Source organism: Acomys minous, assembly GCF_964271855.1.
Source record: "Acomys minous genome assembly, chromosome: 12".
NCBI classification, from domain to species: domain Eukaryota; kingdom Metazoa; phylum Chordata; class Mammalia; order Rodentia; family Muridae; genus Acomys; species Acomys minous.
Genome location: NC_140493.1, coordinates 23,039,753 through 23,064,281, shown reverse-complemented (window position 1 = coordinate 23,064,281; position 24,529 = coordinate 23,039,753). Strand labels below are relative to the sequence as shown.

General features: G+C 49.7%; 1 protein-coding gene across 10 annotated transcripts in view; it reads right to left on the bottom strand.

Moving 5' to 3' along the window:
* Positions 1–11,945, bottom strand: part of PLA2G6 (phospholipase A2 group VI) — a 47,087-nt gene extending 35,142 nt beyond the window's left edge. The window contains exons 1-4 of one of the 10 annotated variants that reach the window (XM_084751548.1): positions 11,809–11,942; positions 11,311–11,390; positions 3,467–3,587; positions 2,000–2,249 (exon numbers count right to left, since the gene is read on the bottom strand). In XM_084751548.1, the coding sequence (XP_084607674.1) occupies positions 2,000–2,249; positions 3,467–3,500 (284 nt within the window). In that variant the 5' untranslated portion in view covers positions 3,501–3,587; positions 11,311–11,390; positions 11,809–11,942. The other 9 variants (XM_084751546.1, XM_084751547.1, XM_084751550.1 and 6 more) reach the window with 9 other exon arrangements.
* Between the last annotated feature and the right edge of the window lie 12,584 nt (positions 11,946–24,529).

Genomic DNA, 24,529 nt, shown 5'->3' with positions numbered 1-24,529 from the left:
AGGCTGACGAAGGGAACTGCTCTGAGTGTGAGGACAGCCTGGGCCTCACAGGAAGTTCAGGGCAACGGTCTGAGACCCTGTCTCAAAAAATAAAATAAAAATAAGGCAGGGAAGATGGCTCAGTGGGTAAAGGTGCTGGCTGCCACGCCTGAAGACCTGAGCTTGATCCCTTGAACTCACATCGTTGAAGGAAGGAAGTGATTCTTGAAGACTGTCTTCCTAAACATACAAAAAAAAAAAAAAAAAAAAAAACCCAACTTTTTTGGAAAAATATTTTTTCACATGTCTTTATTTGTATGTTGAATTCACACCATGAGGGTTTATTTAAGGGACTTTACCCACTGGCCCATAAATAAATCTACTAAATAACAAAACATCAATCCATATGTATGCCATGTGCAGGCTACAAAACAGGGACCCAAGTCCTCTGGCGTGCCCGTCACCGAGCCACCAGGATATGGATTGCTCTGCTCTGCAAACAGGCTGGCTAACTGCTTTACCACTATGACAAGCAAAAGCAGAGCTGTCCCAATGTCTCCACAGTGGCCTGAAGACACTGAAAGCTTCTGCGTCTCTCTCAGAGCCTGGCCAGCATGCCACAGGGAGATAGAGCAGTGGTAGAGAGCTCTGGACCTGGATGAACTCACAGCCAAGCGCTAGCACCAAGCCACCAGACTGAGACTTTCGATGAGGTAAGTGCAGCCAAGCCACACCAGGGGTGCCCTGCTGAGGACTGAGCCCTTGCCACTAAGCTCTGCTCACAGAATTTTAGGCTAAATGAATCACTACTGTTTTAGGCCACTACACGCTGGGATGCTTTGTTACAAAGCAGAAACTGTCACTTAGGCACTGTTGAACACATGACAGCAGAAATGGATGTGTGCACACGACGTAAGGGGGTAGTCAACATGGCAGAGGGTAACCACAGTGTGACAGCCAGCTTGTCAACATGGAAGCGAAGGATAACATAGTGGCAGCTCCACAGAGAACAAAGAAAATTAACCTTGGGAAGAAGCCTCTACCCAGTAAACCCAATACAAGGTGCTGGAGAGACAGCTTAGAGTTTAAAAGCACTTGGTGCTCTGAAAGAGGACCAGAGTTCAGTTCTCAGCACCACCCATATAAGGTGGATCACAAATGCCCATAACTCTAGCTCCAAGGGAATCTAGCATCATCTTCTACACACACACACACACACACACACACACACACACACACACACACACACACACAAAATAACAATGGCATGGGAATTCAAGCCTTTAATTCCAGCAGTAGCAGGTGGATCTCTAAGTTTGAGACCAGCCTGGTCTACATAGTGAATTCCAGGACAGCCAGCACTATATCAGACCCTGTCTCAAAAAAAAAAAAAATTGGATGAGAAATACAAAAGCAGTGAACACAGTGGTCCAGTTTCTGGTTGCCATTCTTTTGTGAAAGGGGATCTGTCAGCAGGTCTATGTACTTGTGGCTTCCTTCACCAGTCTGCATGTTCCTTAAAGACACAGACCATGTGTGTCATCTCACAGGGCCAGCTGGGCCCAGCCTCTGGGCTCCTGTGAACAGGTAGATGATGGGCTAGCCAGACAGAAGAGCAAGAAGAAAGAGCATCAGTATAAACCCACCTTGACATCAGCCAGCTCAGCTCCACCAGACCCTCAGTATGGCCTTGCCCTGAAGTCCTGCCCGAGCCTTCTGGGCCCAAGATGTTCCAACACACCTAGTGCTAGCCCTTACACAGCAGCTGTCTAAACCCTGGCCCGGACAACAACAGTCACACCACTGAAGACCCAGTTCAAGGCCACTGCTGTGGGTCCATCTCAGCTTCCCCATCCTTCCTCCTTCCTACCATCTATAGGAGCGAGGCCGCAGGAAAGGACCCGTGCTTTCTGCTCTTAGGCCCTCCCTCCAGTAACAGAACTCCCAGGAGGCCACATCATATGGCTGAGGGCGGTGGGGAATGTAAGGAGCGGTGCAGGCCCCTCTGACCATCGCCTACCGGAAGCCGCTCTGTGGGCTCCTAGGGTTGACCAGGATGCAGTCCCAGGTGCGACTGGAAGCATTATGGAACAGGATCAACTGCCCTTCCTCTCGAGCACGCTCACTCGAGGCATAGTCAGCCATGGACACATCCTTCACCCGGAATGGGTTTGAGAACAAGTTGGTGACGCTACTGAGGGTGTTGACCAGGCGTCCGAAGAACTGCATCCTCCCTGGGGCAGGTGGGGGCCCCAGCCTGCTCTCTTGTTCTGGAAGAAAGTGAGGTGTCTGGTTAGTCAAATGCTGTCTCCCATCCCCACCTCACAGGTGTGCTACACAGGCACTCTGTCACCTCCCACTAGCTCTGGGCCCTGATTCTGGACCAGAGGAAACCTGAAAAGAAGAGAAACAGCCCTGAGTAGACTAGCAGGTCTGATGGAAAGTTCCAGAACCCTCAGGCCAGGCCAGGACCATCCCTGAACAGGACAGAGGACAGGTGCTGACAGTAAGGGCAGCGGATATGAATGTGCTGTCTGCAGCAAGGCCTAGCCAACTGCGCAGCTTCTCACCACGTAAATCAGAGATGACATTCTGGAGATGGCAGAGCTCAGCATGGGCATGCCAATTCCACAAGCAAAGCCAAGAGCCCCTGGATATGATACACCAGACTGTGCCACACCACTGGGGGAGGGGACAGGGAGCAACCGTCCCTCTGTCACCAGTTTCACACAGAGCTCCAAAAGTGACCACAGAAACAGATCCTCAGGATTAAAGTGAACTCGCAGGCTCAGACACACCAAGAGTGCATTTGGGGATTTGTGTGCACAGAGTTGTGTGTGAATGTCTGCATATGCTTGTGGGGCCAGGGCCAACTGCAGCTATCTTCCTCTGGGTGCTTTCCACCTTGTTTTTGAGACAGGCTCTCTCAATGACCTGAAACTAAGTAGGCTACCCAGGCTACCCAGCAAGCCCCAGGCATCCTTCCTGTCTGCCCTCCCAGCACCAAGATCCCAAGTACATGCCACCGTGCCCAGCTTTTTTTCTTTCTTTCTTTCTTTTTTAAACATGGGTGCTGGGATGAACCTTGGGTCCTCATACTGGAATGACTGGGCTACTTCCTTAGCATCCACCCCTGAAAGGAGGAGGTTTGTTGTTGTTGTTGTTGTTGTTGTTTAAAAACTACATATTAAGTCAGAGTTTCTGCTATAAAAATTGTCTGGAGCCTTAGACTTTGTCTTCCTGTGTGCTGGGGATGGAACCCAAAGCCTCAGAGTTAGAGAGCTGTGTTTTCATGGGCTTCCAGAAAGCACACTGAGAGGCTACCACCCTCTACCTCTGAGTCAATGTGTCACCTGCTGAAAGGGTAGGTCAGACAGCACAAACAGAGCATGGCAGTATGGGTGCCCTGACGGAGGGTGGCACCTGCGGTGGACACTAGTTCTCAGTCTTGATCTTCTCTGGCCCAACGTAGGAAAAGAGGACTGACCTTGGAGATGGACTGGAGACAAATCAAGAGGCATACAGAGTGAGCTAAAAACAGCAAGGGTCAGTCACAGCACACCTCGGGGCTTCACTTTCCAGTTTCAGCAGCTGTTGTCTGAAAAGCACTCATGGAGAATTCCAGAAATGAGTAACTCAAAGAGCTGCAAACATTATGCTCTTCCAAACGCATGATGAAGTCTCAGCCGGTCCTGCTGCGTCTCACCGAGGTGTATGCTCATGCCTCCCCAGTGAGCCCACATGACACACATTACCTATTGGTCACCTGCTTTGTTATCAGATGGTTACGGTTCCACCATGCTTGTGTCCAGGTGACCCTTGTGCTACTTAATAACGGCATCAAGGGCTGGCATTGTTGGTGGAGTACTTGTCTAGCAAGTACAAGCCCAGAGTGTGCAAGCCCTAGCACTGCATTAACTGGGCATAGAGATGGACACCTGTAATCCCAGCACCGTTCCAGGGGTGGAGTTCAAGGGCGTCCTGGTCCACAAAGAGTTTGGGGCCAGCCTGGTACTTGGCTACCTTCATTTGGGCACTCCCCCATTTTACAGATAAAGAAACTAAGGCTTAGAGAGTGTGACCACACAGCTCTGGAAACATCCTGGAGCTTTGGAACACCTTGATTTTATGACAATAGTGAGATGTGGTGGAGAAGAACGCAAGTCTTGGTCTTCTTTAACACAGGGACAGGCAAGTATGGTGGCCCACACCTCTAATTCCAGTGCTGGGGAAAGAAAGGTGGCCAGCCCAAGCAGCACAACAAGCTCCAGGCAGTTTGACTGTATAGTAAGAGCCTGTCTCAACAAACCAAAATAGACAGGGGCTAGAGAGACGGCTCGACAGCCAGGAGCACTGGCTGCCCTGCTAGAGGATCTGGACTGGGTTCCCAAAACCCACATGGCAGCTCACAATCATCTGCAACTCCAGTTCCAGAGGACCCAGCACCCTCTTCTGTCCCCCACAGATACCGGGTTCTCACGTGGTCCACACACAGACATGCAGGCAAAATACCTATATACAGAAAATGAAAATAAATGAACCTTAGAAACAGTAAGACATGGGGCTCGATAAAAGGATACTAAGAAAAAAAATGTACACGATATTATGTATACATGGGACTAAATTAAAACAAAACAAAACAGGACAGTGGCTACTGAGTCATGAAATAGAACAGTACAGATCAAAAGCCGTGGCTGGGTGTGATGGGACATCCCAGTACTCAGGAGGCAGAGATAGGTGGATCTCTATGAGTTCAAGGCTAGCCTGGTCTACATAGTGAGTTCCACAATAGCCAGGGCCACAAAGAGAGACCCTGTCTCCAAAATAAAATTAAATTAAAAAATCAAAGATCAAAATAGCAGATACAGAGGATGAATGAGCATGAACAGACAACGTGAGGCTATGATTAAACATAAGGCCACTGGGGTGACAAGGTGGTGGCTTGGCATAGTAAGGCGCTGGCAGCCAAACCTGACAACCTAGGCTGATCCTTCCAGACTCACAAGGAAGGGAGAACTGACTTCTTTATGTTGTCCTCTGGCCTCCATGGACGCACACACGCACACGTGCACACACACACACACACACACACACACACACACACACACACGGTAAAATATAACAAAAATCATAAACACACTTACTGTAATAGTAACTCCTTTTGGATATCCTTGGGGATCCATCCCGTGGCCTCAGAACATAAAACAAGCATTCAAAACAAACAAACAAAAACCAAGCACTCTACTGGGCTATGTGGGCAGTGTTGGTCAGGATTTTTTGCTAAAAATGTAGATTTAAGAGGATCTTGCCCCGCACACACTCAGACAATACACACACACATGCATACATATATACATACTTACATGTAAAAGTGTGTTTGATGTGTGTAAAACAGTGGCAGGAACAAGTGTGCTATGGCACCTACATCCTGCCATCATGTGGGTCCCAAGAATCAAACTTCAGCTGTCAGGCTTGGCAGCAAATGCCCTGAGATATCTTACTGTCCCCCCATCATGTTCAAAGAAAAAAATCTTATGGGGCATAATGGCTCACACTTAACAATCCCAGCCCCCGGGAAGCTGAAGCAGCTGGCTCGCCGTGGGTTTGAGGCCAGTCTGGTCTCACATGAGCTCCAGACAGAGGGGACTACAGAATGACACCTTGTCTACAGCAACGAAGAAAGATCTCCCTCTTTACACCCCAGCAAGTTCTCTTTGTGTGGGTTACGGGGGTGTGTGCATATTCAGGTGCACATGTATGTCTGTGTGGGTGTAGGTGTGCATGAGGGGCCAGAGGTCATCCTCAGGTGCCATTTCCCAGGAGCCATCTACCTTTTTAAAAAAATAAGGTCTCTCGGTGGCTCCTGGAGTTAACCAATTAGGCTGCCTGCCATACAAGCTCCAGGGGCCTCTCCAGCTCCAGAACTGCAAGCATACACCGCCACTGGGGATTGAACTCAGGTCCTTGCACTTGTGGTAAACGCATTACCGACTGGACTGTCTCCCAGACTATCAGACTGGGCTCACCTGGCGCCTCCCTGGGCCCTGTCCTAGGAGCCTGCCCATGCTCATCACGTCTTCTGCACAGCCACCCTCCAACACAGTTATCCTCACTTTACATAGGAAGAAGCCAAGGAACAGGAAGGCGAAATGATGTGAACAAGGTCAACCAGCTGACAGAGAGAGATGAGTGCTAGACCCACAGTGAGTCTCTCGTCCCAGCATGAAGCACGGCTTGATTCAAGTTTCTTGTGACAAACAACTTCCCCCCACCCCCAAGACAGGATTCTCTGTGTAGCCTTGGCTGCCTGGACTCACTTTGTAAACCAGGCTGGCCTTGAACTCAAGAGATCTGCCTGCTTCTGCCTCCTGAGTGCTGGGATTACAGGTGTACACCACTGTGCCCAGCTTTCTTATGACAAAACTCAACTGAGTAAATATTTTGCACAATTGTCTGTTTGTCTGTCTGTCTTTCTTTCTTTCTTTTTTAAAGGATTAGTGAGCTGGCTTACTGGGTAAAGGCATTTACTGTGCCAGCCTAGAGACCAGAGTTCAATTCTTAGAGCCCATGTTAAGCTGGAAGGAGCAAACCAATTCCACAGAATGGTCCTCTGACCTTCATATGTGCCCACGCCCCACACAAATAAGAAAGTAAATTAAATCCAAAAATTAAAAAAAGACATCGATAAGAGAAGCATTCCAGGGTATCTGGAGGTAAAGGGCCTGGTTCCGTGGGCAATACTGTTGCTTTTCTAGATTCCCAGTGGCACACAAAACTACAATGGTTTTGTGGAAAGCAAGTGTGTAGGCCGAGCCCTGGGCTGTGCATCGGGCCTACCTTGGAAGAGCTACAGTTTTATGCAGATTTGCCAGAGGCCAAGCCACATGCCAGGAAGTGCTCCAGGGATGGAGGAGGGCTTCGAGAACACCGAAGAGCCCCACTGGTCTAAGCCCACTTGCCTGTGGGACCAGCAGCCTCACTCAGAGGAAGGTCCCCACCCCAGCACCCTCTGGTAGAGACACCTCCCATATGTTGAAAGGCCTGGCTTCTGTCCAGCCTCCTGAGGCCAGCGTGACATAGTGATGTAACTAAGGAAGAGGCCAGAATGCCAGGCCACTGTGACACACCAACAGCAGCCACTGTTCTCTTTAGGTGGAAGAGAGGAAATGAACGCCTTGGACCTGTGGTCACATCCTGGAACAAGCATGGCATGGCCAGCCAGGAATGCTACAAAGCGAAGGGAAGCTGTGTGTTACCTCCTGCCACCCTGGCCCTACCACCTCAGGGCCCAGCTGAGCCCTTCCAGTCTAGCTACACGGCAGAACGCAGGCTGGGAACAGGCTGCCACCAGAGCCTGTGAGGGATCCTCTGCTGGGGGCCTCCCTTCCCTGCTCTGGGCTTGCTTCTTACAGTTTCTAGCTTCCAATGACATCTGTTTTCTGCTGCTGACAACTGTCCCTTCTGCTCCTCAACAGAGCTGGCTCCTTGGTGGGGTCACCTGACACAGACTGCCGGTTTCCATGCATAAGTGTCACAAGTGGAAAGGAACAGACAGCTCACTTGAGTGTAAGGTCAAGATCTGTGGCCTGTCCCCTTGTCTCTGCCACCCACTCATTGTCAGGGGCCCCGTGTACCTGCTTGGTTTGTTTCTGGAAGACAGACAGTTTCTGGGGTCTGAGGCTCTCTGGGAGGAACTGAAGACAGGGAGGCCAAAGACTAGTATCCTCCACGTCAGACAGGGAGATTTCATCCAGGGAGGGCCTCCAATGGAGGGTTCAGATGAAAAACTAAGAGAATGCGTTCTGGCCACCGAAATGAAAAACAAACAAAAGCCCCGAAGGGTCTGCAGTGAGTCCCAAAAGGGGCAGCTTGGGTCCGCTGCTCTGCTCTGAGTGCGTGGTCACTGGGGAAGGACACTGCAGGACAGGACTTAAGCTCTAGGGAAAGGCAGCCAAGGGGGATGGAGAGAGGGAGCAGGTGGGAGGACAGAGGCATGCATGGCCACCGTGGCCGAGCACTGTCATCTGGGCTGCCTAAAGGAGGTCTGCATCTGCCTCAGCCGTGAAGGTCCTTGGGCAGGTCTCCGGGGAGACGGGAGCTGCTCCCACCCTTTGGGCACCCTTCTGCCAAGGCTGCCACGCTGTTTGCCTTCCCTCCTCACTTTTGGATGTTTCCGGTAGAAGCTGCTGGGTGGGAGACGTGACCCACTCAGTCCATAGGACCCAGCATGACCTCCATGCTGTCCCAGGCCCCTCCTCACCTTCTGGGCCCTCTGTCGCTGTAAAGGCAAAGTGAGCACTGGACAGGCCCCTCCCTGCAGGCTGGCACTCAACACATTCCTGAATGGAGGCGCAGGGGCCCAGGTCCTGGCCCAGTCTTACCCACGTGGCTCTTCTGTGCCTCTCTGCGTGTAGACTACAAACTGGCCCCTCCCTGCAGAAGGACCACACCTTCCTGTGGACTGTATGTCCCGTGGATCTCCCACACTGCAGAGCGCATGCCAGAATGCCCAGAAGAGGCCCTGCCTACACTCCAGCCCTCTGACCCCACTCTAGTTGTTCCTCACGTCTGTGCCTCAGTGGGCCTTGGCACCCTGCACCTTTATTCCCAGGCCTGCACTACGCCTAGCTCCACTTAACATCGCCCTCACGATAGATAAGGGGCATGCCCTCAAATAAACCTTTCCTTTCTTGTCTCTCAAGACCCAGTTTGGGGGCCACCTTCTCCAGAAAGCCCTCTGTTCTTCCCCCAGCCTTTCTCCTCTGCACAAAGGACCACGGCCCGTCTCTTATTGCTTCAAGTGCATGGCACCCACTTCCAGCAGCTGTTTGATAAACATTAAGCGAACAAATCAGTGGGAAAACAGGAGCCAGTGAATGAACGTCTGTGAACCACCAGCTGGCATCCCTGAGGCAGGTGAATAGGGGTCCCACCCTCACCCCACAAAGCAAGGCAGGTGAATCCAGCCTCCTGCTTTCTTCCAGGGAGCACCTGCCCACCTGCCCAGAGGCCCTTCCTCCAGCACTGCTGGGTCTTGGGAGTGCCAGTGGGTGGTGGCCTGGGGCCTCCTCAGCTTGGTACCCAGAGGGTACCAACAACCAAGTTCATTTTTAGCCTGCCATGAAAGTTCTCTAGTGATGGGGCTCCCTGACCCAGACAACCATGGAGGGGGGAGAACCAGGCCAAAGCATCAGAGCAGATCTAGATGGTGCCTGTAGGGGCTTCCAGGAGCACCCAAACACACAGCACTGCCCCATGATTGCCACCCTCCTGAACAGCTGACGCCTCTCCCTGCCCACACCTCACCCCCATGGCTCCGAGCACGAGGCCTGCTATCACTCTTGACTTCCTTCCTACAGCTTTCATATCTGCGCACGCTGTCCAGGAGGACAGAGCGTTTAAGTGCAGAGGAACACACACATATGCAAGCACCGTGGTCCGGTAACTCCTTTCACTGTACCTTGGTGACAACACTTTGCTGGGCGAATAGGAAACTCCCTCTTAAGCATGCTACCATAATACTCACATTTAACAAGCAAAGTCACCCAGAGAAGAAAGAGGAAATGCCTGGGCACTAAGCCAACAGTAGGAACTCTTGGACGACATGACAGTCACATGGCTGGTGTCACACTAGGGCACAGATCCCCTGACTTTCGACAGGGCACAGAAAGAAAAGCAGGGAAGGCATCTACCCTATGACCGATGTGATATAGCCACACGGGACATGGAATGGCATCTGCCATTTTTCCTTGGGTCCCATAGCTGCCTGAGAGCAGGTCATTGCCACTGTCCAGTGTGGACAGGATCAAGTCACATAACACTCACTCAGGAAAAAGAACAAAATTCAAAGTGCAATTTCTATTTCTACTAACTACAGACCTTCTTGTAACACTGTCAACTCCAAAAATCAAGTCAATGCTTTAGTAACTGGGAGTCCTCAGGGCTGGAGAGATGACTCAGAGGTAAGAGCATCTTTCCAGGAGGACCAGGGTCCATCCAGTTCCCAGCACCCACTTCGCAGTTAACACCTTCTATAACTTCAGTTCCAGGGGACATCGGACACACATGGAGTGTACTTACACAGATGCAGGCAGAACATTCATATGTATAAAATAAAAGAATCTCAGTTTCTCTCTCTGTGTGTGTGTGTGTGTGTGTGTGTGTGTGTGTGTGTTTTTTGAAACAAGGTTACTACGTAGCCCTGGCTGTCCTAGACTCTCTTTGTAGACCAGGCTGGCCTTGAACTCACAGAGATCTGCCTGCCTCTGCCTCCCGAGTGCTGGGACTACAGCCATGTTCCACCGCCCGCACCTGGCTAAACTTTTTTTTTTTAAGTTTTTGGAGACAGGGTCTCTCTGTGTAACCTTGGCTGTCCTAGACTCACTTTGTAGACCAGGCTGGCCTCAAACTCACAGCGATCCACCTGCCTCTGCCTCCCAAGTGCTGGGATTAAAGGCGTGTACCCCCATATCCGGCTAATTTTTTTTAAATATAATAAATCGAAGCCAGGCAGTGGTGGCATACGCCTTTAATCCCAGCACTTGGGAAGCAGAGGCAGGTGGATCGCTGTGAATTCGAGGCTAGCCTGGTCTACAAAGCGAGTCCAGGACAGCCAGGGCGACACAGAGAAACCCTGTCTTGAAAATAAACAAATAAATATATAAATCAGGGATCCTATACACGAAAATCTAGCTTCAAGCTTATTAGCATGGCCCTGGCAAGGGAGGTCACTGGCCTCTCTTCCTGGTGCTAAATGGAAAAGGTGCTAGCTACGTCAATATTTGCCCAATGCAAAAGGAATGAGTAGTGAAGCTAACACAAACAAGAAGGGCCTAGTTGTCAGGGGCGATTAATAAACACTGAGAACATGAACAAAAGGACATGCACTTCCGCTCCTGTCTCCCTATCACCCATCCCTTTCCCTACCCACCACGGGCTTGTGCAGGGCCACACTGGTCACCAAGCTTTGTCCGCTACATCTTCCCATTCAAATATTGAGCCTCATGGCAGTCATAAGTGGGCAGGAACTAACAGTCCTATGTGGCACAGTAAGAAAACTGCGCCCTTGAACAGAACATGGCCTCCAAGCTCCAGAAACATGAAGGCAGAGACTGGAACCAAACCACTGCACTCGCCCAAGGGTGGAGCCTCAATGTTGCCAAACCAAACCTGCCCAATCCTGTTGGCCTAGCAAGAGGTGAGGGAACCCGAGAGGATGGACTGGTATTTGTTTGAGATCATGTGAGTAGCCCATTAAAAATACAGGCACGGGTCCATGCGCCCTTGTGTGCCCTATTTCACACCCAATCCCTGGTCTAGTCACATAGTCACCTGGGTCACAAGCTTCCTGTCACCAGCTTCCAGGTCATCTGTGGGAGCTGGAGGTGAACCCAGGATTGGAGGCTAAAAGACTGGGAAGAACACACACGGGGAGTTAGAATTGGGGGGTGGGGGTGGGGGGGTGAGAAGGGAGGGACGCAGGGAACAGCTGGCATAAGAGAAATCGGGCAAGGAGGCAGAAAACTAGGAGTACTTAGTGAGTAGTCCAGGGTGAAAGCCGGGACTCGGGGTTGGGAGAAGGGTTGATTCAGGGAGTTAGGAAAACCAAGGGAGGCAACCGAGGAGAATGCGGCCACCAGGTGGGAGTTAGGGACGCCAAAGGATTAAAGGCCGGGGGCCACTCAGGGGGTCAGGCAAGAGTCAATGGAGGACGCGCCTCAGAATCGGGACGGTCCTAAGCGGCGTCCAGGAAGCGACAGAGGAGTCAGGGGGACCCGGAAGGTTTGGGGTGAGCCATCAGGCCCCGCCCCGAGCCGCGCCGTCACTCACCTCGGCTTACTCAGCACTTCTCGGCCCTCCTACTTCCGCAAACAAACGCGCCCCGACCACGTGACGACCCGACTGCTCTCCGCCTGTGGCCCCGCCCCCAAGCACGGGTCCCGCACGCGGTCCGGCGCCGCCATCTTCTGTAACTGCCCAATGGAGGCCGCTTCTGTTGCCAGGAGGCGGTCGAGTTTTTCGGCTAAAGCCAATCCTGCGTGGCTGGTGGCGGCCATGTCTTTATCGGGCGGAAGCTTCTCCTGATGGCAGTTTGGCAGACATGATGGTAAGGGGCAGGAGGATGCCCCTGACTTGCCCTGACCTCCTGAAACCTGGAGTATGTCCGACTCAAAGCCACAGGACGTTACCAGGGCGAACCTGCTTTGCCATTAGATTGAATTAAGACTAAACAAAAATTTTAATGTTTGTACATGTGTGTGCATGTGTAAGCCAGGGGTCAACATTGGACATGGGATGCCTTCTCCAATCTCTTGCTACTTTTTTTTTTCTTCTTTGAGACAGTGTTTCTCTCTGTAGACCATGCTGGCCTGGAACTCAGGGATCTCTGCCTCCCGAGTGCTGGGATTAAAGGGAAGGGATTAAACCCCCCCCTTTTTTTTTTGAGATAGAATTTCTCACTGAACTTGGAGCTCACCCACTGGACTAGCCTGGCTGGTCAAGGAGCCAGGCATGTTTCCTCTTTCCTAGCTTTGAGGTTACAAACACATTTAGTTTTCTCTTTGGGTGCTGGGATTCGAACTCAGGTCATAATGCTTGCTCAACAAGCTATCTACCCAGCCCCTAAACAAACTGTTAATGTTGTAGTAATTTTTTTGTGGGGGGGAGGTTTTGAAACAGGGTTTCTTTATGTAGCCTTGGCTGTCCTAGACTCACTTTGTAGACCAGACTGGTCACGAATGCATAGAGACCCTCCTGCCTCTGCCTCCCGAGTGCTGGAATTAAAGGTGTGTGCTACCACGCCCAGCTAAGTGGTAACATCCTGAGCCCTACGTCAGGAAATTCTGGGTGTGGTAATTGCACACTTGTAATCCCAACACTTGGATGCTGGAGACTAGAAGGTCAGGAGTTCAAACTCAGGCTCAACTAGTTCAGTTGGATCTCAACCTGACATTGTCTCTAAATAAATAAAGAAATGTCTGGAGATATCTTAGGATTTTGGGTAGGAATTTGGTCAAATGATCCCTGAAGCTGAGAAGTGGCCATAGTCACATCTGGGGATAGGTGATGGTCACTGAAAAGGCACTGAACCCTGGGGTTGAGTGAGGTTTCAATAAATGGTAGTTAAGATTAATAATGCTGATATTGAGGACCATTAGAAAAAAGCCAGGAGCTGGGCATGATGGCGTATGCCTTTAATCCCAGCACTCAGGAGGCAGAGGCAGGCAGATTGCTGTGAGTTCGAGGCCAGCCTGGTCTACAAATCCAGGACAGCCAAGGCTTCATAGAGAGACCCTGTCTCGAAAAGCCAAAAAAAAAAAAAAAAGAAAGAAAGAAAGAAAGAAAGAAAGGAAAAGAAAAGAAAAAAGCCAGGAGACTGGGTTTGGTGACTCATGTGCCTCGGACTGAGCAGGTCTCTTCCCCTTCTCCAACCCCACCAGATTTGGTTGAACCTTTATTTCTCTAGTGAGCCTTGAGCCAGAGGCCCAGCTAGATCTCCTAGGCTGCCCTCTGTCCAAATGGAACATGCAGTTGCTGATGCTCTTCTTATTCCCTTCACGGAAACAACTAATGCCCAGGTGCTGGACAGCCCATGCAGCCATCCTTCTAGGTTTAGTTAAGAGCCCTCACAGGTTGCCAGGGGTGTTGGCACACTCCCGCAATCCTGCTGCTTGAGAGCAAAAGGAACAGTTTCACAAATTCAAGGCTGGGCTGGGCTGTGTAGCAAGACTTTATCTCAAAAATATAAGTAGAAGAATAAATAAGATGAGCTGGGTATCGTGGCGCACGCCTTTAATCTCAGCGCTCAGGGAGGCAAAAGCAGGTGGATCTCTGTGAGTTCGAGGCCAGGCTGGTCTACAAAGTGAATCTAGGACACCCAAGGCTACACAGAGAGACCCTGTCTCAAAAATCTGAAAAGAAAAAAGAAAATACTTTGCCCTTCATAACCCCCCCCCACACACACACACACAAAACAATGTTAGGGTGATGACTATCAGGAACCTCACAAACGAGGGCATCCCATCCAGTACCATAAAAGTTACTAAGGTGAGTTCTATTGTAAGCAGACACCCAACCTATATTCAGAATGGCAGGTTTGGCAACTCCGCCCCACAACCGAATCTGAAACCCAGCAACAAGCAACCAGCCTGGGTCAGTGGGACTGGAAGCGTTCAGACATGCGGACATGCCTGGGAACAGTCCCCCAGCAGGACCTCGGGCTGAGGAAGTGAAGTGTTGGCACTTGTGGCTAAGGAAAGGCTACATCCCGAGAGGGAACATAGGATCATTGAAAGCAGCAAATGAACACAAAAGCAAAGGGCAGGCAGCTCAAGGAGGCTTAACCCATCTTCTGCAGCATCTTGAATGGGAGCAGTTAGCACCACAAACCAAAGGGTATTGTTCCCCTGGGGCTGGAGAGATGGCACAGAGGGTGAGGGCGCCAGAGTTCTGTTCCCAGCACCTGTACCCGGTGGTAACCACCTGTAGGTCCAGTTCCAGGGGATCCAGCACCCTCTTCTGGCCTCTGCAAGCATCCTCACACAGGTGCACATGCATCTTCTACCCAAAGGCTGTATTCAGCGCTGCAGCTATAAGCACCACAGACTCAGGTCACAGTGGACCAAGTCCCCTTGCTCAGAGAAGCAGACAGAAATTTACCATATTTAACCGGGCAAGCTTACACTTACTATTTCCATGGTTATGACAACACTGAGGAGTAATGTTATCGGCCCCGCTTTGTAGACAGAGACACTGAGGAGATGACTCCCAGTGTTGCATGTCAATGAGAGACAAAACCAGGACCTGTCTTGTCTTTTCATCCATCACGTGCCGGGCAATGGTCTAGGTGCCGATGAATCTGCAGCTAATAAAGCCAACCTCGCCCCAGTCCTAGCCAGCAAACACAGATATTCTAGCTTGTTTTCCTGTGCCTGTGATAAAACACTGACCAAAAACAACTTGGGGAGGAAAGGGTTTATTTGGCTTACAGCTCTTTGGGTCACAGCCCATCACCCAGGGAAAGCCAGGGCAGGAACTGAAGCAGAGGCCATGAAGGAAAGCTGCTTACTGGTTTGTTCGCTGGCTCATTGTGCTTTCTTACACAACAGAGGCCCATGCCCACGGGTGGCACCACCCACAGTGAGCTGGGCCTTCCCACATCAATCATTAATCCAAAAAACAAAAAACAAAAACAAAAAACAACCCTCAGACTTGCCTACAGGCCAATCTGATGGAGGTGATTTCTCGGTGAGGTTCTTTCCTCCTCAAGCTGACAAGATACTGGTCATCACACCAGGCAATAAGCAGGGGTGAGGGGCAGCCCGCTTAAAGTGTCTGCTCAAGTTGCCCTGGGGTTATCAGCTTCCTGTCAACAAGGCAGTGGCTGTGGGGCAGGCCCTGGAGATAGTGCCATGGAAACCACAGGCAGGAACCTAAAAACTGCTTTTTAGAGACCCGCATTCAAGCAAAGCCAGGATTCTTTGATTTTGCCACAAGAAAAAAAAATTCAGGAGGAGCTATTATGAAACAGAGTTGGGGTTCACTAGGAAAAAAATTTAGGACAGTTATGCAAAAGTATAAGGGAGAGGGCACACTTAGCAACAAGACAGCAGAGCCAGGTGGTGGTGACACACACCTTTAATCCCAGCACTCGGAAGGCAAGGACAGGCGGATCTCCGAGTTCGAGGCCAGCCTGGTCTACATAGTAGCTCCAGATCATCTAGATTTACATATCGAGATCCCATCTCTAAGGAGAGAAAGAAGAAAGGGTAGTGAACATACACTGTGGATGTAATTCTCAAGGGAGAGCTGCACCCGAGTACCTGAGCATATACAGCATGTTTCCTGTGTGTCGTCATGTGTGTCTGCGCAGGCGTGCTTGTGCACTAATGTACACATGAGAAGACGATCTTAGCTGTCAATCCTCAGTTTTCACCTTTAGAACATAGGTGAAGGGCTGGAAACTCTAAGCAGCTAAAGGCACATGCTAACTACACTTCCAGAGGACCAAATTTGATTCCCAGCACCCATGTTAGACCCCTCATGACTACCTGTAACGCTAATTCCAGGGGAATTCTACTCCTTTGTCCTCTGCAGGCATCTGCACTCAAGTTCTTATACCTACACACACACACACACACACACACACACACACACTCACTCACAAACCTATTAAAAATAACACAAATCTTTTTTTTTTTTAATCTCTTTTGGGAGCTCAATGGTTAAGAGTATTGGCTGTTCTTCCAGGGGTCCGGAGTTTTATTCCCAGCAACCACATGGCCCTCACAACCATCTGTAATGGGATCTGATGCCCTCTTCTGGTTTGTAGGAATACCTGCAGCCAGAGCATTCATACATAAAATATATAAGTAAAATATAAAGACTTCGTTATTTTTCCCCTGTGTGTAACAGGCTAGCTGGCCTGTGAGCTTTCAAAGATGCCTCTGGCTCCTCCTTGAATCACAGTGGAGCAGGGCTGGGGTGACAGACCAGCTTTAAATGATTCTAGGGACCTGAACTCTGGTCTTCACACTTGCATGGCTCCCACTGAAGTTTCCCTTTTTGATTTGTGGAAGTGTAGGATGGCTCAGTAGGAACCTTGGACAGGATTGCAATCCCACAAAATAAAACCACAGGTCAAAAGAGGGTTGTTTTTTTTTTTTTTTTTTTTTTTTTTTGAGTCCATATTCTGTCATGTACCCTTAAGGCTAAGGCTTAAGCCTTAAGCAGTAAGCCTCGATTGCTCTTACTAAATGAAAAAAAAGAAAAGAAATAAAAAGGAAGGACGTGACTGTTCCTAGGTATGGTGGAGGTTCTAGAAGGTTTATTGCAGATAAAAGGGAGAGCAGAGGCAGAGACATCTGGGAGAGTCCAGAGTGAGCATGACCAGCTGGACCATGTGAGGAGAAGGAATGGGAGGGGCAAGGGGGGAGGGGGAAGGTGGGGGAGGGGAGAGTCAGGTGCAGCAACCAAGAGGGCAAAAAGTGAAAAATAGGGGTGGGTAACCAAAATGTCTGGATTATATAGGGAAGATTCTCTCGGAGAAGGGCAGCCCAGCCCCTGGGCTGGAGAGTTCAGGGTAGAGGGTGGGGCAAGCCACCCAGGAGGACCTTGTAACAGGTAGGGACTGAGGGATGCTGGGAGAACCTGGTAGCCAGGTCCACTTTGATATGTTAAATGGGCACCTCAGCATTTGTCCCAGGCTTTGAGACTTAACAATTAAACAGTCTTATTTAAAGTAAATTATTGGAAGGAAAAGGACTATAGCAAACATCCCCGCAACCTTTGCTCATTCTTCTGGAACTGGTGACTCTCAGACGGCAAGAGACTTCCTCCACATTCTGCCTCAGTTTTCCTTTTGGTCTTGCTCTCCTGCCTCAAGCGGACCCAAACGTAGGCCCTAGGGCTGTGAGCGTGTTGGGAACAGCAGGCACTAAGGGCTGGTGTATGCTTAAGGCACCATGGAAGTGACGTCCATATCAAGAATGAGTCAGCTCAAACATGGCAGCTGCTGGTCACGGTGCGTGGGTGGGGCCTGTGAGTCAGCACAAGATGGCTGACGGTGAATGTCCAGGGAACCTCAAAAAGTAAACGGTGATATAATCTGTTATATAATTATTCTTGGCAGAGAGCCTCGTGTGTGATTTTGTATAAACATGGCCTTAAGGTCAGAGCCCTTATTAGCCATTTTCCAGCCTGCCTGTTTCTATTTGTTTTTAGGCTTGTGTCCCTCCCTCTGTTCAGTCTGTGTACTGGTCTGTGTGCTGGCAGAAGCCTCGGTGCGGTGCCTGCCGGCGATTGCCTGCCTAATTACTTGGTTTCTCCCAGTCCCTTCAACCTCTCAGCTCCTGTGAGCCTTCTCTTTTCCTGGCACAGGAGCATGGAACTCCAGCGTACTGTGGGCATGAGCCCTTCACTTATTGTGCTGTTGACTATCCTTATATTTAAATAAAAAGTTGGCTGGCCAGATGTGACTGGCTTTTAGTCCCCACTTTTAGCCCCAATACTCAGGAGGCGGAGGCAGGAAGATTGAACATTGCAGACCAACCTGGGCCACACGCTGTCGTTGCTATTTTAGCATTTGCATTGGAAATATTTCTATGTAAATGGGCAGGGGAGGTTAGGAAAGTGTTTAGTATATTAGATGTGAGGGGTACTATGGGAAAAGACAGGGGAGGGTTCCAGCCTGTACCCACCCCCCAGCCCATTGGAGTGCTCTGCCCCCTCCCCCAAGCCACACCCCCAAACCCTGAAGCTTTTAGAGTGGCCGGTAGGACCTCACTGAGAAGCAAGAAAGCATAAAGACACAGAAGAGCTGGGGCCAGGCTAACCCCAGATGAAGTGAGGGTGAAGGCAGAGACACCCCCCCCACACACACACACACATACAAACACACACACAACACTTGTGCCTGGGTTTTTTCCGAGAAAAGCAAAGAGCTACTGCTGTGGCTGGAGCAGAGTGAGTGAAGGGAGGTGTAGTAGCTGAGGGGGGTGGGCTTCAACCTTTTCCAAACCTACTTTATGTGGGGTTCTTCAATGCTTACACCTCCCTTTCAACCCACCTACCCTAGACAGGAGAGAAAAGAGGTTAATGGGAACAGGAGAAGTAGACCTTTTTCGGACTCAGTTCCCGAGAGCGATTCCCCTGGCATAGTCGGCAGGATTTCATCAGACCAGAAAGTCAGCCAAAGTTGCTGCTGGAACCTGGAACAGCAGGCGGAACCCGGAGCCTCAAAGCCTTCGCTGGGTCGTCAATCTAGGAGCATCTCCAAGAAGAGTAACAATCAAGCAATATCAAGATCCAAAAGGCCCCCATCTCCTGTTTTGGGCTCATATATATAATATATATCTTCTCAGAGTCTGTACTAAGATGTGTTTCAGCTGGCAAAGACCAAGCCCCTGCACGAGGTGGTTTGTCTTCTAGTGGATAAAACATCACCTGATCTCTCGCAAGTCTGTTCCCCCTCCCACACTGATCAAAACAAAACCACGTGTACGTCCACTACAGGGGTGGAATGCATTAAGGCGTGCACGAGGGTGTCAGACCCTTAAGACTTACGAGAGTATCTTAAGACATTGGTTTTCATGGGAACCATGGGAGGACTCATAGGAGAGGAGGGGCCTGATGGAATTTATATTTTAACAAACTATGCTGAGAGCGTGGGCTGTAAAGGGAAGGCAGCAGCCAGGAGGCTGCTGGGGAGACAGTAGTGCGTCCATATCCCACTTGATCGGCTCAGCAAGAGAATCACTGTTAGTATCAGGTAAAAGTTATGAGGTGGAGGAAGGCATAGCTCGAAGGCACCGATCCTTCCTGCGGGAAGCTCTGTGAGGTGCCTCGTGAGCCAGAGAGGGCATGCCATCCACCTTACTGTCACCTGTTTCTGCAAAGTTTTACTGGATTGCAGCCACACCAATTGTTAACATATGTCTGTTCTTTGCAAAAGAATCAGGACAAAAGCCACATGGCAGGCTGGGCGGTGGTGGCGCACGCCTTTAATCCCAGTATTCAGGAGGCAGAGGCAGGTGGATCGCTGTGAGTTCGAGGCCAGCCTGGTCTACAAAAGAAGTCCAGCCAGGAGTATTACACAGAGAAACCTTGTCTCAAAAAACCTTAAACATGGGGGCTGGAGAGATGACTCAGAGGTTAAGAGCACAGGCTGATCTTCCAAAGGTCCTGAGTTCAATTCCCAGCAACCACATGGTGACTCACAACCATCTATAATGAGAGCTGTGTCCTCTTCTGGTGTGCATGTGTACATGCAGGTGTAACTCTCTCTCTCTCTCTCTCTCTCTCTCTCTCTCTCTCTCTCTTTCTGTGTGTGTGTGTGTGTGTGTGTGTGTGTGTGTGTGTATTTGAAAGGACCAGACAAGCTCCATTTTGAAAAAGAAACTCTATTTTGTGTCAAATCTGGCCAAGGCTGAATCCAGATTCCAGAAAAAACACAAACTAGTCTAAGCAGAAAAATATCCCCTGGCAGCCGGGCATGGTGGTGCACGCCTTTAATCCCAGCACTCAGGAGGCAGAGGCAGGCGGATCACTGTGAGTTTGAGGCCAGCCTGGTCTACAAAGCGAGTCCAGGACAGCCAAAGCTACACAGAGAAACCCTGTCTCAAAAAACCAAAAAAAAAAAAAAAAAAAAAAAAAAAAAAAAAAATCCCCTGGCAACATAATCAGCTCACCTTAGGAAAGTCCAAATATACTCTCTGCTGGTCAAGCTGACCAGCAGGTGGTCTGGCATAAAGCAACAACCAATTAGGAGAAGCCAAGCCAAAGTTCCTAACACCCCTGTGACTGCTTCAACCAATCTTTTCTATAGGCCAACTTGCCCCTACACCTATTACCCAACCACGAAATGCCAAGGCTTGTAACTCCCTGCTTGCAGCTTTTCTGTCTAAATGCCATCCAGTCATATACTGTAAAACCCATATCTTTGTCTAAAACCTATAAAAACCCCTCTCAATTGAGACTCAAGCCCACTTCCCTGCACCTGCTGTGCCAGTGCACGGGAGGGGTGGCCCGGGTTCCAACCTGCAATAAAGACTTCCTTGCCATTGCATTTGGACTCAGCTCTTGGGTAGTCTGTTCGGGGAGTCTCTCAAAATTTTGGGCATAACAATATATAAAATACACACACACACACACACACACACACACACACACATCACACACACACACAAGCCACATGGCTGGAAAAGTCTTAAGTATTCCTAGGCTGGCCCTTGATAGAAAAAAGAAAAATAACTGGCCCTATTATTAAATTAGGTTTCAAAGATTGCATAAGAATTTGACAGCTAGCCAGGCGCGGTGGCACACAGGCAGGTGCATCTCTGTGAGTTTGAAGCCAGCCTGGTCTACAAAGTGAGTCTAGGATAGCCAAGGTTACATAGAAAAACCTTGTCTCTAATAATAATAATAATAATAATAATAAAATAAATAAAAATTAATTAATTAAAAATAGTTTGACAGCTGCATTAGGGAAGTAAGAGCATTCGAGTTGAAAGGAGCCATGGAGGAGAGGTAAGGTCAGCATCTTGAAATTACCTGGACTGGGGATGGGCTTTGCTGGAAGCTGGCATGTGAGTAGTGAGCCGACCATGGTGGTCAGCTTGGGTCTAGAGTAGCCGGGGCTGGGGCCCCATTCTGCAGGCAATAGGGTTGCTTATGCAGAGAAGCAGTGTGGAAAAGCCTGTAGCTCTGTGAAAGAGGACTGTTGTGGGGGAGGGAGGGATAGAGCCAGAGGCAGCTGTGTGTGGTTAGGCTAATTATGTGGCTTCTGAGGGGCAACTGGGGCTGTGTCCTTCTGCCCTTCTCAGGAAGGAAGCAGCCGTCTCATGCACTCCCATCCTGAAGGGAAAACCTGGCCCTGGTCAGGAAAGGTGGGATTTCCCACGGAGGAGACCCTTGCCCACATGCTCAGCATGTGACAGTCATCTGGCCGGCTTCCCTTTGTTCTCAGATGTAGGGCATAGTGGAAGCTCTGGGCTCCTGAGTGCCACAGGCTTACAGGCTGCGCCGACACACTCAGAGGCTGGTGGCTCCAGCTACCAAATGCAGGAAACTCAGGCTCCAAATGCTCAGTTTCAGGGTTCTCTGTCTGAGTGGCACTTGGCAGGTAGTGAAAGCCTTGGCTTTTGCCAGCAATCAGCAGTAGCGACAGTCTGCACCAGCTGGTGGCATAGCTCCCCAGCACAGGGTGTTGAGATGTAGGACTTCCAGGAGAGATTAGTGTCACAGCTGTGACTGTGCCTTTGTGTGTTTTGGGTTTTGTTTTTTTGTTTTTTGTTTTTCTTTTTTAGACAGGGTTTCTCTGTGAAGCCCCAAGCTGTCCTGAAACTCTCTCTGTAGATCAGGCTGGCCTCAAACTCAGAGATCCGCCTGCCTCTGCCTCTGAGTGTTAAGATTAAAGGACTGTTGCCACCGCTGCCGCTACCACCATCTTTTCTTTGTGTTCCCAGCTCAGCCCACTGTGCACATGAAAATGATCCCAAGAAGGCAAGGAAAATCCAGCTAAAGACCCTTTTCCACCCTCACTTGTCTGTTTTATGTGTACGTGATACATGTGGTGCGTGCCTGTGAGTGTGTGGGCACACATACCCTTGAGCGTGCCTTCTAAGGCCAGAGTAGGACACTGGGTGTCTTCCTTGACCCCTCCCCACCCCAGGAGGATACTTCATAGCTAAACCTTAAGTTCTCTGGGCTAAGCTGACCAGCCAATGATTTCTCAGGACCTGCCTGCTTCCACCCACTGCTGCTGGGGCACAGGCATGTGCGACCACAGCGATTTGACCTCACATCCCCATGCAGAGCAAGCGCCTTTACCCACTGATCCACCCCTTCCCACACCCCAGAGCCCTTTCAGAGGGCCTAATGATGCAACATCAGAGGCAGCACAGGAGGTTGCTGCCTCCCAGGTGGCTAAAAAAGCAAGTGGAGATAGGCACGATGACGCATTGCTGTAAGTCTGGCACTTGGGGAGGCCAAGGCAGGAGGATTGCTATAACTTCAAAGCCAGCATGGACTGTGGAATAAGACATTATCTCAAAAAAAAAAAAAAACCCAAATGAATAGTTTGGCTATATATAGCTCTGGGTGTGTGTGTGTGTGTATAAGGTGTTTTCGCTGATCCCAGCACACTTCTTATAAATAACGGCTTAAATTTACTCCAACCTCAGCCTTTCTGCTTCTACTCACCAAGGTTATGATCGTGTTATCACTGCAGTGAGGTTTGAGGGAGCCTGTTACCCCGCTTTGGCCTTTCCATTGTATGTTTGGCAGGATTCAAGCAGAGTAGGCCTGCTGGAGATGGCATCTGTGGGTGTCCTGAACTTCCCAGCCTCCAGCACCACCAGCAATGAGTTTGTGAATCACTCAGTGTAAGGTGTTTTGCTATAGTAGCCTGAAAGGACTAAGATGATGCTTGTGAAAATTAGGTCAAAACCATGGGCTGATGCCTGGGGAGAGGACTCATTGGGTGGAAGCACTTGTGAGCATGAGCAAGGACCCAGAGCCCACATCAAGAGCCTGCTGTGGCCATGCGCTCCTACAACCTAAGCACTGGGAGGGACAGAGGCTAGGGGATTGCAGGTCGCCAGCCTTGCTCCAGGTCCAGGTCCTGTCTCCAGGGACTAAAGTGAAGAATGACAGAGCAGGGTGCCTGATGTCTTCCTCTGGCCTTCACAGACTTGCAGGTATAACACACACACATACACACACACACACACACACACACACACACACACACACACACACCATGAGTTGATTATGGGTCCTGTTTTAAAGTATATTGGGCAGAACAGACAGGGGATGGATACTGTCATTACAAACAGTCCTTTGATTTTTGGGGGTCTACCCATAAGGTTACTTCTCTGTCTAGTCTGAGGAGAAATGAGACCTCTTATTTAGTGTCACCACTTAAGAGTTCAGGCTGAGAGGCCCTGATGGTCACCATGGCAGATGATGAACACCTAGCTCTTAAAGCTACTACTCAGGGGCTGGAGAGATGGCTCAGAGGTTAAGGGCACTGACTGCTCCTCCAGAGGTCCTGAGTTCAATTCCCAGCCACCACATGGTGGCTCACAACCATCTATAATGTGAATTGATGCCCTCTTCTGGCCTGCAGGTGTACATGCAGGCAGCGCACTGTATACATAGTAATAAATAAAAAAGAAAGAAAGGAAGAAAGAAAGAAATCTACCATATCAGAAGTGATGTGATTCTTACAATTCAGGGGACTATGTGAGCCATGTATCCATAGAGCCATATCTAACTTGTAAGGACCTGAAAAAACCCGAAGCAGAAAGAACCTAGAAAATCTATGACTATCTCACCAGATCTGGTGGTGATCAATTCAGCAGCAGGTTATGTTTAGTTTGCATGACCAACTGTTAGTCATGTTTCAGTCCGTCTTTGGGCAGGTTTACCAAACCATATGCAAATGACTTTGACATGACAATACAATCATTTGTAGAGATTTCCATCAGAGAAAACTGAAAAAAAAAAATGGGCAAGGTCCTATCTGATTAAACAGAAAGAGGCAAACACTGGCTGTGGTGACACATGCCTGAAATTCCAGCACTCAGGTGGATACAGGAGGGTTGCAAGTTCAAGACCAACCTGGGCTATATAGTGAGTTCCTAGCCAATGGAAAAGGGGACAGGGAGGGAGGAAAGGAAAGAGTTGGGATGGAGGGAAGGGAAGTAGGAAGAAGGAGGAAGAGAAAGGAAGAAAGATAAAAATGAGTCAAAACTTTGTATTATAAGCTACAAAAATCCAACTTAAATTGATGTAGGGAAATAGGTAAATTGCCACAAAGTAACCAGAGAAGCTTTCAGAATCCAAGGAGGAAGGAGCAGGCGGGTGGGGGAGCGCAGTAACCCAGGACCCTATTCGGTTTCACACACTGCTCTTGTGGTAATCTTGTGTCAGTTTAGCTCCCTACCCTGCATGCACTCTGCACACACACCCATCTCCAGACAATGACCCTAGCAACCTCCGACCCCACCTGTGTACACACATCCGCCAAATAAGATGGGTTTGGAAAGGA